Raw genomic sequence first — 18,469 nt, forward strand, 5'->3', positions numbered from 1 at the left:
ACTGTTACTCATAATTGTTACTGTACTGCCAAATATTTTTATTTAAAATCAAAGCTGCCAGTGGGTGTATATTACCTTGCCTGGCAAGCTATCTTCTTTTTGATTGCTCAGCTTGTTCAATGCTGGCTTGCTTACTTAGATGTTTAGCATGCAAAATCCCATGACAACCCGATAAGACTTTCAGTGAATTCGTCAGCATGGTGTTATCCAATTTCACTAACCCAATTATAATCAGTTTCACCAGTGAAAAATGTTTATTATGATTTCCATGGTTCCTGTTGGAACCAGTATTCGTCTATATTTCAGATTCAGAAGATTATGGATCTGCATTTCAAATATTCTATATTATTTTTTAAACTAACTTCACAAACATTTCTCTATCACTAGAGGTTATGCCTACATACCTGTGCCTGTGATTTCGTAACATTGCTTAACTGCAATGTTACAACCTTAAATTCCAATTATAATGTGCAGTAAAGTAAAACATGTTATGATTTCATGATTATTAAATAAATGATTTAAACTTATTGTATAATTAGTTTAAACTTGATTATGGTGTTTAATTGCAGTAACAGAGAGCGAGATAGAAAATGGTATTTTAGAAAATAAAAACAGTCAACAACAGACATTATTTTATCAACGTAAATTAATTGGATTAAAAGATGATTTAGAGAATAACATCACTCAGAAATATATTGAATGTATCAATTCAGATGGCAAGGTGAGATAACTCCTTCAATACTCTATTGTGAACTCTCTCTTAAAACTTTGTACCTTTAAGGAATTCTTCATCACAGAGTGAACATAGAAATTTATTTCTCAAACTTGGCCAATAAAAATATATATTCATCAGTTGACTTACCTGGTGTCATAACTGTACAACAGAATCCCTCTATGATACGCTGAATATGTAGAATTAAGTAATTATTCATATAACTACAAGTAATCATTGGGATTTTGTCAAATTATGCTACTCATATTGGCCAAGTTTGAGAATTTAAATTTCACATTCAATTCAATCAGATGTATTAATCCTTTAAATCTTTATTGTAGAAAGTTTATAATAATTTGTTGTAATCTGCCTCAGCTCAGCTCTTGGTATCAATTTAGGATCATTTTATGAAGTTTTATATAACAGAGTCAACTTCCAGTTTTTTTTTACTATTCTCTATATATGATACAGGTACAAGTTAATGAAGAAACTGAAGAGCTGTTGAATTCATTAGTTCATAAAAAAGTAGAGAAAGTTGTTGGTTCACAAAGTATCAAAATATTTAATGTTATATGGAATTCTGATGGAATTGATCCTGATAATAATAAAGAACATCAGAAATATTTAACACAATTCTGTGATACTTTTACCTCAGATGTAATAAGTCTGATAGCTAAAGCAAAACATGAGAAAGAGAACAAAATACGACAATCTGAATATTATTCACATTTTGATGAAATTCTTCACCATTTAAAATTCTGTTTAACTAAATGTGAAACTTTCTGTGGACAGAAAGAAATTTTAAATAAAGCTAAAGACTACATATTGGATGATTCAAACCGTAAACCATTGGTCATATCAGCAGAATCTGGGGCAGGAAAAACTTCACTTATGGCCATGATTATGAAGAATTTAAAGAAATGGATTAATTCTGATTATATTGGTATAATTAGATTTCTTGGTACCTCACCTGACACTATTAATATCTATAATGTATTACGCAGTGTTTGTGGTCAAATTGCTGATAATGCAGACACCATCATGGAACCAGTAGCTTATAAGAAAATGTCAACATTAGTAGGATACATTCCAAGATTTTTACGCAGTATGTCCACCAAACTACGTAAACCTGTTGTTATTTTATTAGATTCTATTGACCAATTGACAGATGATCATGATGTATTCTCAATGTTATGGTTACCACTATTTCTACCTCCAAATATAAAGATCATTATATCAACATTACCAAAAGAGCATGGTATCCTGAAAAATCTCCAAAAGATTTTGACAGAGCCTGATAATTTTCTGCAGGTCCCCATCCTGCCTCCAGAAACAGGGAAAGAAATAATTGAAAAATATTTGAGTAAAAAGAAAAGACAAATCACCACAAAGCAAATGGTTTTATTATTATCACAATTTCACCAATCACCAACACCATTGTATCTTAAATTATTATTGGATGAGGCTTCAACATGGGCATCATATACATTAGAGCGACATATAAAAACAACAAGCAACATTCAACAAGCTATAAATTTTCTCTTTGATGAATTAGAAAAGAAATTTGGTCGTCAGTTAATAAAGAGTGCTCTTGGATTTATTACTGTTGGTTTTAATGGATTATCAGAAATAGAACTAGAAGATGCATTATCTTGTGATAATTATGTTTTAGATGAAGTATATCGCTACCATAATCCCCCTGTACCTAATCTGATACGTATACCACCTGTTCTATGGGCTAGAATACGTTTTGAGATACAAGAATACCTTGTTGAACGTTTATCTCAAGGAAAGACAACTGTGTTTTGGTATCATAGACAATTTATTGAAGCAGCTACTAAAAGATATGTTACTGGTGATGATAAATATACACTTCATAAAACGTTGTTTGAGTTATTCTCAGCAGAGAATGGTGTGTATAAAGATATTCATTTGAGTAAAAGAAATTTATTATTAAAATCAGCTGATAGACAGGTAGTTCCACAAGTCCTATCTAGTGTGAATCCTAGAAAACTAGAGTGTATGCTACATCACATAAACCATGGTGTTCATATTATTTCAGTAGATACAGCTAAACAATCTGTTTTCTGTAATTTAAACTATATTTTTGCCTTTATTAACTGTTATTCTATAGCTCGATTTATTGAAGAATGTGATACTTTCATGCATCATCATCCTGATAAAGAAATAAAGAAGATTCAGACATTTTTTGATGAAAATAAAACCAATGTGAAATCAAAACCCGTCCTAGCTGGTAATCTGTTGGCGTTTATTAATCCAACAGATACAAATATTGCTTTAAGATTGTTATTAGATAATTGTAAGAAATTGTTTCGAAACCATGATGCTCCTGTATTGATGCCAACTTTCCCATGTTTATCAAAACGAAAGACTCTAAACAAATCTCAATTTCTTGATCAACCTGGTAAACTAGAATTGTTAGCTACAGCTATATCTTTAGCTTTATTGAAGAAACTTGATGGTGCTGAATCTATAGTGATTCTGTACAACTCTCTCCAAAACACCATGTCAAATCTTGAGCTCTCCGTCAAAGACTCAATAATGGCTACATTCTCACCTTCAGAAAATAAACTTGCTGTGTTGACAGGAGATGACTTAACTGTTTACAACACAGCAAATCTAAAACATAGATCCAAATCATTGAAATCCCAGAAAGTGAATAAATTATTTTTTAATTCTGATTCAACTCATCTTGGCTACCTCACTCCCAATAACCAGGTGACTATTTTGAAACTGAAAGATTTATCAACTGTAACAACCTTTAAACCTGATGACATCATCACCAACATCACCTGTACTGAAGAACCAGACCTCAAAACTCTACTTGTGTGTCAAGATAAATCAGGAACCCATGGCTCTTTGAAATCTAGAAATAAAAATGGTGGGGTAGAAAATGAAACAAGTGATTTAGAAATGAGCAATTGCCAAGTTTTGAGTGGAGTTCATTCTGATTACCTTATTGTTTGTTGGGAGTCCAATATTAATATCTATAAAGTGGATAATTTTGAATTGCTGTTTCATGTTGACCTACCATCATCTGAAGATAATGATATCACCTGTTTACTGACCTCATTGTTAAAACCTCAAGCTGCTGTTTGTCATGGACGTCAGATTGTTTTTCTTGATGTATCAACAGGTAAAATTCAGCACAAAATCTGCCATGATTGTAATATATTGTCATGTGACTTGTCGTCTGATGGTGATTTGTTTGTAATGGCAGATGAGACAGGACAGATAACTCTATATAACACAATCACTGGTAATACTATCTATGAAGTCAGTAAATATGGTGTTCCAATACAAAATATCAAAATACTAGAAGAAAATATTCTTGTCCTTGATGTGGAAAATGAAATGAAACTTTTGAATTATGAAAATTTGAAAAAAGAGGAAGAGGTGGACTCTAATAGTGATGATGAAAATGATTTACTAAATGAAATAGATGTGGTATCTATTGCTGTAGCTAATTGTGGAGAGATTCTGATCACCAGTCATGAAGACGGCCATATCAAATTATGGAATCTCAGTGATGCCAAGTTTGTGACTGATTACAATAAATCTAGTAGTTTTGATAAAATGCTGTTGGATAATAGTGATGTTGTACTAGGATTAAATACAAATGAAAAATCTTTGGAGATATTTCACGTGATGACAGGGGAAGATGCTTTTCAAAAACAGGTACCTCAGGATGTCATAGCCATGAGCTTAAGCGAAGACAGAAAAACTGCCTACTTACTGAGTAAATCAGAAAAAACTAGCATCCATATTCTGGATTTGGTGAAAATGACGCTGCTCAAATCTATGACTCTACAAAAACTATTTGATTTTATTAGTATTGAAATATTCATCAGTATTTCTAATAGGTTTCTGGTTCTGAAAGCACTATCTACTGATGCAGATAGAGCAGCCATTGAATATAGTTGGAGGAAAGGTGGAAATACATTTTCTTCACAACGTCATCCTTACAGACTAGCTGCTGTAGACATCACCTCACAATCTTGTACTGTCTTACAATGTTTCCGTCAGATGACTAAAGTACCGTCATTATGTGAAACAGCAATACCGTTTAAGGGTAATTTAATCATGTTTGCTGCAAGACGTCATGCTATATTCTGGGATATACCTACAGGAAAATGTGATCAACAAATGTCAAAGGGAAGTAAGCGGGTAATGATTTATCGTCCAGATTGGGTCGGACAAGGATGTCGAGGTCATAATACATGTTTCCAACAATCTCCTAAAAAGAAATGGATTGTTGTTGGATCTCAAGATGGTTATGTTATAAATTATAGTTCAGAAACAGGTTTACCTATTGATATGAGATGTCCTACCACCAAACATTCAGCAGAAGTAAGTATTATCCTTTTATAGTTTTCTTAGTTTACAGTATTTTCTGTCAGAAAGCTTTGTTCTGTCATGTTTTCTTCCTTGTTGAGACATCATTTATTATATAAAATAAACCTGTCGTCAAGATATAAATGAAATATATTGCAGATTTGTCCTTAAAATTGGGACTTGATCCAATGCATATTTTTGGTTTACTTTTCATAAGTAGAACTTTACTGTAAAGTTTTATCAGATACTTATATAATAAGCTATTACTTATAAATATTTATTTTTTTAGGAATAGGGTATCAGGTAATGAGTAATCAGGTGATATTGAGTAATATGTAGTAAGTCTTCTACTTTTCTTTTATCATTAAGTCATTAATAATCATTCTCTTTATTTGTTTATTTATATAGGTAAGTCATATTGGAATATCAGCAGATAGTAAATGGGTAGTATCAGTATGTTTAAATGGAGTTATTAAGCTATGGTCAACTGATACTGGTTTAGAACTATATTCTTTATCAACTGAACATAAAATACATCAACTATTTATCTCTGCTAATTCTCAATATCTAGTGTTAAAAACTCAACCACCCCAATCTCGATTACTCATATTCAAAAGAAATTATTAGTATTAAATATTTGAGATTCTGTGTCTTGGGAAATTCAGGGAAGTTTTTGGTGGTTATAATTCACTTGTTTTAATATTTATATATTTATTATTACCCGACACACCTGTTGTTAGATGAGGTATTTTTTTTGTTATTTTATGTAATTTATAGAGTGGTTGATTTCGTTTAGGCCATCATGTATTTCTATATGTATATTTATTGTTTGATATGAACTACAATGTTTGTAGAGAAACTGACCAGTTATAGAATATTGATAATTCTATAACACTTTGTGATAATAAAACTTCAAAAAAGTTTGTCAGAAATAAATGACATAAATGTTTTTTTTCTTTTCAATATTGTGTATACTAAAGTATATTGACACTGCCAAATTGAAGACATTAACACATTGCTTGTTATTTTAAGTAGCCTTCCTCTGGGAGAATAAATGCAGAAGATAAGTGTTCAAAATTTCTGAAATATATGCATTATTGCACACATTTACATTAAATAATACCTTGCAAATTATCAAAGTATGTTAAGGCTATTTGATTTGGCAATTGGACATCACCAGTAGGAGTTTGACATTATTGTATATTAAGGAATTATAACATATCGTCAATTTCCTTTGATCTTTTTGTTGTATTGGTGCTTGGCTGTTGTATAAATGATTTAAATTGAAGTTATAGCACGACAAACAAAATAAATTGTTATCATGAAAATAGAGACTTTGTTGTTTATGTAATGTAAATATTTTACATTTACAATTATGATGTAACAAACACCATCAGCTTATATACCAAAAAACAGCATTTAAAGAACTGCAATGGTTATTACATACCACGAGGGCCACTCTCCCATCTGTCAATTATGTTATAAGTAATTTATAGCATTTGTTAACCACTTGGCTGTGCCATTCAGGCTATAAATATTACATAAACAATACACATATTATGTTTTATCAACTTTATTAAGAGAATATATAGAAGATAATAAGAAAAGCTTAAAATATGCCAAATAATACAAATCTGGAAATGTTTGCAAACATACATAGTTAATATATGGTTGTTGAGCATTATGGTTTTTTGGATTTATAAATAGAAATAACAAAGACTGAGATCCATTTAGCGATAATGAATTAAGTAATATTGCATAGGGCTGAGTTTTATTAAATATTGGCAAATTCACATGTTTGATTTGTTTACAGAACATTAATTTGAGAATATTTTTGTCAATCCAAAATCCAGTTAATTTAATCATTTATAAGACATTGTTTTATCTTTCAGCTAATCCGTTTTTATTAAAATCTTGAAGAAAATGCCAATATTTAATTGAAATATTAGACACAGCTTGTCTTGTGTCCTGGTATATTGTTTCTAATCCTATGGCACAATTTCTATTAGGTTTATATAGTTAATCTGTATTCAAATACGACAAATTCAAAACTAACCATTTCTACTATCTCTATAAAAACTCATACATAATAGTTAAAAAAAAATAATTACAAATATTTCATCTAGCTATGTTGATTATGTAAAGTTTGGTCCTAAGTTTATAAAATCAACAATAATCTTGATGTACATTAGAGGTCAAACTTTCATATCTTTAGCATATTGAAAGGGAAACACCAATTTCACTTCCAGTAGTAGTTTGGGTGAAAGTGGTTGTAAAGACAATATATAATTGAAATTACAAAGGCATAGGCCAGGGTTTAAGTGCCATAGCTTACCCATTATTTTCCAAGGTCTGACATTTCTTTCCACAATTTTTCAGAACATGAACACTCCTAACATAATACCTCTAATGTAAAAGCAATAAACAACAAGTGCTTACATAATAAGTGCGTAAACAATGCTCACATTAAAACATTTAGGAATTGTGTAAAATGGAAACATTATCAAATTTATATACATTGATAATAGAACAACACAAATATTCAAGTTGCCATTTCCACTTTAACAAAAATATTTATCTACATTGGGGAAGTTTCTTTTCAGATCACTCTAATTTGTTTCAATGTTATATAATTGGCAACTGAATCAATAACAGCCTGACTTACACTACCTCAAAATTAAGTGGACTGATTAGGTATAGAACCATTCCAGGATGTAAATAAATACCTCTTCCCCAACACATGCACACCCATGTGGCTAAAAGGTTAAATCATAAAGGCATTTGTTAAGTGGTTTTTCAACAAAACAAGAACATTTTTAACATCCATACCACATTTATCATTAACACCATCACCATTCATACTGTAGTTATTTATTATAGTTTCAGCACCTTATTTCTCTACCAAATATTCAAATTGTGCTATAAAAACTTCTGTTGAAGCTTATTGCTTGTTTGTTATATCAAATATTATTATAAAACATAATAAACTTGTGCTTCTAATATCTGCATGTGACACATTTAGCTTTTATTGTAAAGGTTGTAATATTACACTTTTCTTATTTTCATTTTAAGAAAAAAATATTGTATTGAAGCCTTATTCTAAAATTTCAGCAGGCTGCTTTTGTTGCATTAGAAGGGTGAAAAAGTGGCCTGATTACTTAAATTATAAATTGATGCTTAGAAATATTCACGTAAAGCAAAAAAGAAAGACTCATTTAAATAGCACTATTCTGATATTGGATAAGAACATTTATTAAAAAACATGTGGTTATAACAATTAAAATATTTCACATTAATTTCAAATTATGTAAGTGTTAAAAAATGGTTGAAAACTGCCTAAAATAAAATAACTGACAAAACTGAATCCACTAACAATCCAACACCATTGCATATCAATTATTTTTAACATCACATCATGACAGGTAAATAGAGCTAAGAGATACAATTAAATTCACAAACCCAATAGCATTAAATACATTTTTACACAAATTTACAAGACCAATATTTCAATTCTTCAAAGAAACACTGTATCTTAAACTGTACCACAAAGCCAATTAAAGCCATAACCTCACATTGTCTCAAATCACGATTTAAAATAAAGTTTCAGTACATACTACTAATATTCAAACATGCCATCACATAAAACTAGTCTATAAGTGACACTACATTAAAATAAACTCCTTTATAAGAAATAGTTTGAAGATCATTTTACACTATGGTCATACATATAAACTATTATGACAATACTTATTATGATAACCTTGATCTATCAAATTCTGCTGCTTTCTTTTTCTCAGAAGGAATATTCCTTATTTTTTCATATAATATGATGACCTTGACTACTGAAGCTAATAAGCTTTAAATCCTGTAATAAAGGAATTCTCATAAGAAATTTAATGTTAAGGACAAGTTTGAACTAATATGAAAAATATTGAATTACAGACACTAAATGATTATAGATAAAGTTTATGTTAAATGGTTTATATTTCCAGCAGATAAAACTATATATCAGCTAGTCATTTATTTAATTTAACAAAAATGTCCATGAAAATTAAGACTGGTCTTTTTCCATGGTGCTAAAAACAATCTATTTTATTCAAAACAATAATACAAACAACCACTGATACTTATATATGCCTTGAAAATGCAATGAATGATGAAAACTCAAGTCTTATTTTCATCTATTATAAACATATAGAATGAGAAACAGGGACTATAACAATTATCAATAATCAAAACACCAACATCACCCAAAAAACAACATCAAAACAACATCAAAAAAACATAAAAACTGTATGTAATGCACTCTGGTTCACTCAGAATAAATAAAATTGACTTACAGACAAAACTACCTGTTTCAAATGATGCAACAATACAAAATTATCAAAGGATATCATATCAAAAATGAGAAAATAAAAACAAAAACAAATTACTGATATTATACACATTATGGTAATAGAGTCTGAGACTAATACTTAATTTGAATATTACATTATTTTATACGGTTATTGATCTGTTTATGTGTCATGATAATTAGGGTAAAATTTCTATACTTGAAACCAATAAAGGTTTAGCTTTACTATGGTTTTATTAAATTTGGATGGTATATCTAATGTACTGTAAGTGGTTAAATATTGATGGTTTAACTATGGTATTATATATAGATTATACACATTATTCCTCCTCCTCAACTTCAGCATAAGCCTCTTCAGCTAACATAAAATATTTATTAGCTAATCTTCCTTTCATAGCAGCCATTGCTCCTTCTGCTGCTTCATTATATAGATCTCCTACAAATGATAAAAATTATTTCACTTTTGAATTTCTGGCTGAAGACTATGTCTAATGATCAAAAAAACATCTGACAGGGTCCTTTTTTTCAAACACAGTTCTCCAGATACACCCCTTAAATACAATCTTCACATTTGTATTAGTTATGGCCCATCCTTTTTTATTATGACAGCTGAACTGAACTGAGCATACTCATAATCTCATAAACTGCTAGAAATTATATGTGAAACCCATGCTCAATATATTGTACATTACCTGATTTCTGTGGATCCTTATCTAATTCATGACCACCTTGTTTATAGAGCTCTGCTAGTTTAGCTTGAATACTATATGGTGGATCATTCATGGTAGAATCATATTCACCACTTTCATCATTATCTTCTGTTTCCAGAGCCTCTTGATACCAGTGAGCAGCATCTTCCCAGCACATTGATCTATAATCAATTAATATCATTTTAAAAACCTTAGTCTGTATTTTACATAGAATAGTAATCTGATTCAGTTCCTTACAATCAATTTATCTAATAGTAACATAATATTTAAATATCTTTACCTTAAAGTTCCAAGGTTATCTCCTGTTTCATAAGCCCTGGCTAAATATAACATGGCAAATCTATCACCAGCCTGAGCTGCTTGTCCCATAAAATCAAGTCCTATATTGGTATTTTCTGTTGATTGCTGGAACAGAAATATCAATCAATTATAAAACTAAGGGAATTGATATTTCACCTATATCATTTAAGGATTGAATGTAGATTTTTTTGTGTTCATTGATTGATGAACGCTGAATTTTCACGTGTTAATTCGAATGAATGGCAAAGTCGCTTGAAAATTCTGCGTTCATCAACCAATGAATGCCAAAAAATCTACATTTAATCCTTAAATGAATGCAAATTTTCACATGGGTTCACTGTTGCATGTGACAATAAAATGTAAATATTACACATTGAATGAAATAAATTAAATTCCCAAATTGTATATTTTCATTTTTATCATCATTTTTATTGAGTTCTATTGATTAAAAGAATATTAATACCTCAACTTCAGCATTCACTAAGACATCTCTCTGTAAACCAAGATATAACCTTGCCATAGTTAATATAGCCTCCAATACACCTAACTGTGCTGCATGTTCTTCATGGTATAATGCTGAAGGCCAGTCTATTACTTCAGGATCAACAGAAAATCTTCCTATTTCATGATATTTAGCCATTTCATGATGAATCTAAAATAAATTACTTAGTACAGTTTTGATATCTTGTGGCCATATCTATGTGAGCTGACCTTGATAATAAGTTAGTGTTATTTAATATCAAGACTTGAAGCAAAAAACCATAATAAGAAATTAATGACAGACTGAAATGATGTAAATAACAATATTTCTACATCTGTTATTATCATCTAAATGTACTTATAACTTGACTTTAGAGGAAAAGAATGACTTCTCGAAAATTCCCTTTCTTAGGTATGGTATTGCCTGACTTTCGTTGTTGATTGAACTCTTCACCTCTATTTATGCTAAAAATGCAGAGGAGGCAATTTTATTATAGATTTAACTAACCTATAAACCAAAAATCTTGCTGCAACGGGCAAGAAGGTTTTCTGACAATAAAAAGGACAAGTGAACAAGCTGGTAAAAATTCTCAGTGATTAATGGCAAATGGCAATATTGCAGGACGCACATTCTTATTAAAATATAAGGTCTGTAGTAAAATATATCCTTTTTAGCGAGCACATATCAAGGCAATAATCACACTTGACTAGGTGTCGGTGTGCAATTAGGAAAAATGCAATTAGCCGTTAAGGGGACAGTATATTTACCTTTCCAAGAATAGAATCACCAATACTTAATAAAGCTGTTCGTCTTAAACCAAGTTCATGTGCTACACAAGATGGTCTGGCTTTAGCAGCTTGTGCTCTGGAGAAGGCTATCCTATCTTCCTCCTACAAAAATGATCAATCATATTAATATTAGGATAAGCTGTTTCTCACAAGTTACAAATTTATCACTATTCCACTTTCCTTGCTTATCAAAAAGCTAAATATTGCTTCAATAAGTTATTTGGTAACTCATAAAAAATAACAAGTGTTGCCAGCATAAAATATGGGGTGGTTAAATGTTCTCTGAACTATATTAAAGTGAAGATTTTGGAAAAAGTTCCTAGAGATGAAAGTGAATGAAAGATATTAACCCTAGCCTAGAATAACATTGTTCCTTTCCTTATTGACTTATTAATAAGATAGCTTGCCAGGCAAGATAATATACGCCCACTGGCAGCTTTGATTTTGAATAAAAATATTTAGCATATTTAGTATGACTGAAGGTTGAATATTTCATACTGGTGATTGTACAATCACCAGTACCAGTAAGAAATATTCAACCTTCAGTCATACACTTCTTTTGAACTCTTTAGGGCGACACTGAATAATGTTGAGTACGAGTTATTTCCCTTGATCTTGAAAACGTGTTCAATTTTTAGCTCGTGAAAACTCTAGAAGGAAAATCTTCAGCGCAGGACTGAAAGATATAACCAAGTTTCGTCAAAATCCATCAAGAATCGTCCCTTCTAGAGTGTTTACAAGCTAAAAATTGAACGCATTTTCAAGAACAAGGGTAATAACTCATACTAAATATTTTTCGATTCTTCTGATTTTCAATAGGGTTTATCCTTTCGTGATTACGAACACTCACATCAAGTTTTGTCCAAATCCATCAAGAATTGTGTCTTGTAGAGTGTTTACGAGCAATTGTGAACGGACAGACATGGGTGACGACAATATACGCACCCCATTTCATGTGGGCGTATAAAAATCACACTTTAACAATAAAACCAAAAGTGATAACACACAACATGTGCAAGGCGTATATTAATACATAAATAAATAACAATATTAATACAAAGTTAATTCATGGTAGTCTGAAAAGGTTCTATCATATCATAACTCACCTAACTGGAACAATATTATTGACATTTTTTTAACTTAACTCTTAACAAAATGACAACTTAGAGAAATGAATACCTTCTTTTTAATCTGCTTAAATTGAAATGACAACTCATATCATTTAACTACTCCTCCTTATGGACCTTTTTTAGAATCATTATGTCATGGCTATATATGTTCAACACAATGAAATCAATATTTGTCCAATTTATTTTTTAACTTTAAATTTTGTTTTGAATGATTGCAGATTATGAACTTTTAAAGGTATCATTACCCCAAAGAAATAAATGCTATCAGTCATGTACAACAATTAAGCTGTATATATATAGATTTCTAATGGCAATAAACATAGGAGACATAATAAATAGGTTATGTATTAAATTTTGTATGACATTTCTGACATCAAAAGCAATTTTGTATATAAGTTTATAATTGAGTTATAATGAATAAGTATTATCTGCTATACCTTTGTTGGGAAATGAAAAAAGAAAAGTGTTAGTAATATTAACCTCAGTCATGGACATACTGTCTGATTCACTAACATATCTAAGTCGTCTAGTTCTAGGACTACCAATAAATACCGAGCTCTCATCATCTTCTTCTACTGTAGGTGACATAGGACTGCCACTTCCACTGTTATTAGATGCATATGAATGTTGTCGTGCCAATAGATGTGTTATATCTACACGTTCTTTAGGTGAACAACTAATACTTGTACACATCTCTTCTGATCCTCTGATACGTGTTGTAGCAAAGTTTCTCTGTAATATAATCATATCAAACTCTTGCATTCTCTCTGAATATATCTTTTAATTGCTTTAAACAGATTTTTACAAATATATTTCAAAATCATTCACTTAATTTTATACAATCTGTTTTGTATTTTATAATGTAAAGTTTACCTGTTTATTCAGGAATTCTGTATGTGTTGCTATCTCATTCTCAGACAAATCAAAATTAGAGAGATTTAACCCCTCACAGATAGTATTACATGTATGTGAATGGAAGAACAATGCCATGCCTTTACAGCCCAGGTTACCACTACCATATTCAGTACCTTCTACAGTATGTATTTGTGGATCAGTGTACAGATCTCCAACACCTTGTATATCAACAACTATCAACTGATGACCAGATCTTTCAAAGGTAAAATGGCTGAATGCCTAAAATATATTTAAAGTGATATATAAACTTTTTTTTCACACAGTAACACAGAACTGCATAATGAAAATGAAATAATAATAACATAACAAATTGGTACACGTAACTGGTTATTTAAAACATCATGTGATGTTGAAGGGTGTAAAGAATTTCTGAAGGAATGACTATCATTTCTGCCCGAATATTCTGTAGAGATGGATAGAGTACAATAAGGAATATAACAACTAAGCCTACCTGTGGAGTTAATCTGACACTTTCTTCAACAAAACCAGAGTTGGAATTATACTTGATGTAATGTCCTTCTATAAAATGTTCTAAATGAAACAATGGTGAACCCTCTCTTTCTTTAAATTCCAATATGTACATCTGGAAAATGTCTACCTAAAATAGTAAAAAAAAAGTACCGGTAATGTTAATTATAATAATTTCAACAACTGCTAGTTTCTCCAATAAAATAAACAGCAAACAATTTTTGATAAATGGTTAACTTTTACACGTTAGTACTATGATAATTTTCTTAATATCTTGCGAAAAATGCCCAAAACAATACGTAGGAGAAAGAAAAATTCTTTAAGAGAACGAATAAACGGTCAACGATTCGATAACCCCATCTTGATAAACCCATTGGAAATCATTTTAACTCCACCAAACATAATCCTAGTGATATGAAAGTGACACCAATTGAACAGGTTATCTTGGAAGAAGAAATCAACCTCAAATCATCATGACTATACAGGGAGAGCTTTTGGATCAACCAACTTCAAACTGTTTCTCCCTCTGGTTTAAATATCCAATTCGATTCACAGATTATACCATTTTTCACGCAATACAACAGTACTTCATGCCAAATCTCATGGATTGTTAATGTAATAATTGTTATGCAAGATCTTTTATAACCATCTTTTATAAAGATAGTGGACCACAGCCATATACGCCCTTCACGGCATGCGGATGGTAAAAACGAAACATCCATTTTAAGTTTCATCCAAATCGGTTGAAAACTAAGAAACTCTGCTTCGAAAGGTCAAAATAGTTCAAATTCGAACTTGATCTTCGTTTTATGAATATGTATACACATACCGAATTTCATTTGATTCCATCAAAAAAATCTAGTTTTTAGAGCGTTTACAAGCAAATGTTGACAGACAAACCGACCGACTGATGGACAGGGGTGCCGACAATATACGTCCACATAGAGAGATGTGGGCGTATAAAAAAACTAGTCACAGCGTACTCAAAAAATAGAAAACTTTATAATATCCATGTTCGTGGTAGACTTTATTCAATTGATTAGATTCAATCTTTAATATTTTTTAACATTTAGATTGATCAGTGCTTCATTATTTCAGTGCAATGTTGGGGCATTAAAACTGGTGTTTATTTTAGTTCATCTAGCATTTGGTTTTCTTTAAATGGATATATGGTAATTTCAAATTTACTTTTAATAAATCAACAATTTTTAATTTCAGTATAAAGTTTTATAAGAGATACTCTCTTATAGAAGCACTGGCCAAGTTCACAAGTAGGTTTTAAGTGCAAGAATTGAAGTGTCCTTTTATTTATTTTTTTTGAATAATACAGTAAAATCTTATCGTTTTTTAGGTCTTTGGATTATGAGTATGAATTTCCATTTTAATATATGAACCTTAACATTTGTGAAAATTGCTTTAACCCTGTGCCGGTGCCTTTTGTTGGATAGTGCCTTTCAACCACCATAATCTATATAGTGGCAATGGACTCTTTCCTTATACTATATGGTGGCAATGAACCCAAACCTTTTTACTATTATATGGTGACAATGTACCCTAACTATATGGTGGCAATGAACCCTAACCCTTTCACTATATGGTTGCAATGAACTTTAACTATACGGCGGTAATGAACCCTATCTATGTGGTGACAATGAACCCTAACCTTTTTACTATATTGTGGCAATGAGCCCTATCTTTTTAACTATATTGTGGCAATGAACTCTATTTAAACCTTTTTACTATATGATGGCAATGAACCCTAACCTTTATACTACATGGTAGCAATGAACCCTAACCTTTTTTACTATATGGTGGCAATGAACCCTAATCTTTTTCACTATATGGTGGTAATGAACCCTAACAATATGGTAAAAAGGAACCCTAACCTTTTTACTACATAGTGGCAATGAACCCTAACTATATGGTGGCAATGAGCTCTAACCTATCATTATATGGTGGCAATGATCTAAAACATGTATTAATAAACCTGAAACAATACCCTGAACACCTAGTCAACCAAACAATAGCTAAAGCCATGAAACACCCAACAGCAAAACCAACAACTAAACCAGAAGCTCCACCTATCAGAGTGAGCATACCATTCAATGGGAACTCATCTTACAAGATCAAAAGATTGTTAAAACAAAATGGGATTGAAACTGTTTTTATTGGCCAAAATACACTAAAAGATATCATTCATGCAAATGGTAAACTACAACCAAAAAATCAAGCTGACCCCAAAGGATGTGTTTACTAAGTTTTTTGTTCTTGTGGGGAATCGTACATAGGGGAAACGAAGAGACCACTTCAAAAAAGGGTCAAAGAACATCAATAAAATTCATCCAACAACCAATCAGCAATCCAAGATCATATAAAAGTTACAGGCCACAAAGTCAATTGGAATGAAACCATTACATTAGTCATCAACAAAAGCAATAAGAAAGAAAGGAAAATTATTGAAATGAAATGAGTTTTTCGTTCTACTTTTCTGCACCATGTGAGCTAATGAAGACGGCCAACGCCATACAGGGTGCAATGAGGGAAATTTTGCCAGGACAGCGGCATAAGCCTGCTCTTTTCCGATTTCCAGCTGTCGAGGGATCGTTAACGTACACACAGGGCCTTGGTTTATTGTCCCATTCGAACGACTAGATGCTTTTTCCATGTCAGCCCCTCTTACCTGCATCACTGACAGGGGGAAACCAGGTTGAAAAATCCGAGGAAAATTATTGAAGCCATCCAAATAAGAAGACATAATTCGTCAATCAACAGAGATCCTGGAGTTTTCATTCCCAGAGCCTATGAATAACTATAGGAATAGACATCAAATATTTAATTAATATAAGTGTGACAAAGAAAAATGAATAAAAAATTGAACAATGTTTGAATTTCCTTGTGTATTACGTTTTTTGCATAAAAAAAAATGGCCAATGCCCTAAGATCCAATTGATACTTCGTCATTACTTCAGTGGCCGGCCAATTTTTGTGGCCAATGGATACACTAATTTTTTGGATTGATTGTAATTGTTGTAATTAAATCAAAAAACGAAAAATTTGTAATTCATTTTCTTATTCAAATAAAGCCACTAAAAAGTCGTGTAATCAATAGAATCATTACATAGTTATCAACATTTCTTGCGCCAGTGACGGATAGCCAATATGGATATTGAAGAATGACCAATTTTTTCAATGGTCTCCTTTGGAATTATAAATGCAATTGTTGGTGCCATTGAGGTCCTGAGACGCCAATCTAACATATTTAGGTGTACAATAGGGAGAAATGCTCTTTGTTCCTATAATTTCTCAAATATGGCCAGTGACGAATATCCAATATGGCGGACTGGCCAGTCAAAGACGAAGCCCCTACATGGCCAATTTTTGCACAGTCCACAGTAATGGGGGTAGGGCAGACTTTTGGATGGAATTTGCACAAACTCAATCACATGGTGCCTTCAGACCTGTGAATATCTCTAAAATTCCAACATAATGGTATTTTCATGCCTAACTTTGTTACTGGCCAGTCAATGACGAAGCCCCTACATGGCTAATTTTTGATATATGGCCAGTGTTTTCCTATGGTTTGCTATGGAATTATGAACGACAATTTTGGTGCCAGTGAGGTCCTGAAATGCCAATCTGACATATTTAGGTGTACAATGGGGAGAAATGCTCTTTATTCCTATAATTTCTCAAATATGGTCAGTGACAATTATCCAATATAGCGGACTGGCCAGTCAAAGACGAAGCCCCTACATGGCCAATTTTTGCACAGTCCACAGTAATGGGGGTGGGGCAGATTTTGGAATGGAATTGGCACAAACTCAATCACATAGTGCCTTCAGGCTTGTGAATATCTCCAAAATTCCAACATAATAGTATTTTCATGTCTAACTCTGTCACTGGCCAGTCAATGACGAAGCCCCTACATGGCCAATTTTTGATAAATGGCCAATTTTTTACAATGGTCTACTATGGAATTATAAATGACATTTTTGGTGCCAGTGAAATCCTGAGATGCCAATCTAACATATTTATGTGTACAATGGGGAGAAATGCTCTTTACTCCTATAATTTGTCAATATGGCCAGTGACGAATATCCAATATGGCGGACTGGCCAGTCAAAGACGAAGCTCCTACATGGCTAATTTTTGCACAGTCCACAGTAATGGGGGTGGGGCAGACTTTTGGATGGAATTGGCACAAACTCAATCACATAGTGCCTTCAGACCTGTGAATATCTCTAAATGCAAATAA

General features: G+C 31.7%; 2 protein-coding genes across 2 annotated transcripts in view; one reads left to right on the forward strand and one right to left on the reverse strand.

The window, feature by feature from the left end:
* Nucleotides 1-1,174: 1,174 nt before the first annotated feature.
* LOTGIDRAFT_119509 (hypothetical protein) lies at nt 1,175-2,818 on the forward strand (the record flags this gene model as incomplete). Its single annotated transcript, XM_009057837.1, has 1 exon — nt 1,175-2,818. A coding segment is annotated over one exon (1,644 nt), but the record flags the coding sequence as incomplete, so codon positions are not given.
* A 6,462-nt stretch (nt 2,819-9,280) lies between these two features.
* The window catches only part of LOTGIDRAFT_232789 (hypothetical protein), a 16,153-nt gene continuing 6,964 nt past the window's right edge, over nt 9,281-18,469 (reverse strand). Inside the window, exons 5-12 of the mRNA XM_009057838.1 lie at nt 14,198-14,344; nt 13,705-13,965; nt 13,312-13,563; nt 11,681-11,803; nt 10,896-11,084; nt 10,413-10,537; nt 10,115-10,293; nt 9,281-9,858 (exon numbers count right to left, since the gene is read on the reverse strand). Of these exons, the coding sequence (XP_009056086.1) occupies nt 9,743-9,858; nt 10,115-10,293; nt 10,413-10,537; nt 10,896-11,084; nt 11,681-11,803; nt 13,312-13,563; nt 13,705-13,965; nt 14,198-14,344 (1,392 nt within the window). The 3' untranslated portion in view covers nt 9,281-9,742. The remainder of the gene's footprint in view (nt 9,859-10,114; nt 10,294-10,412; nt 10,538-10,895; nt 11,085-11,680; nt 11,804-13,311; nt 13,564-13,704; nt 13,966-14,197; nt 14,345-18,469) is intronic.

The sequence above is a fragment of the Lottia gigantea genome (genome assembly GCF_000327385.1).
Source record: "Lottia gigantea unplaced genomic scaffold LOTGIsca_31, whole genome shotgun sequence".
Lineage (NCBI taxonomy): Eukaryota > Metazoa > Mollusca > Gastropoda > Lottiidae > Lottia > Lottia gigantea.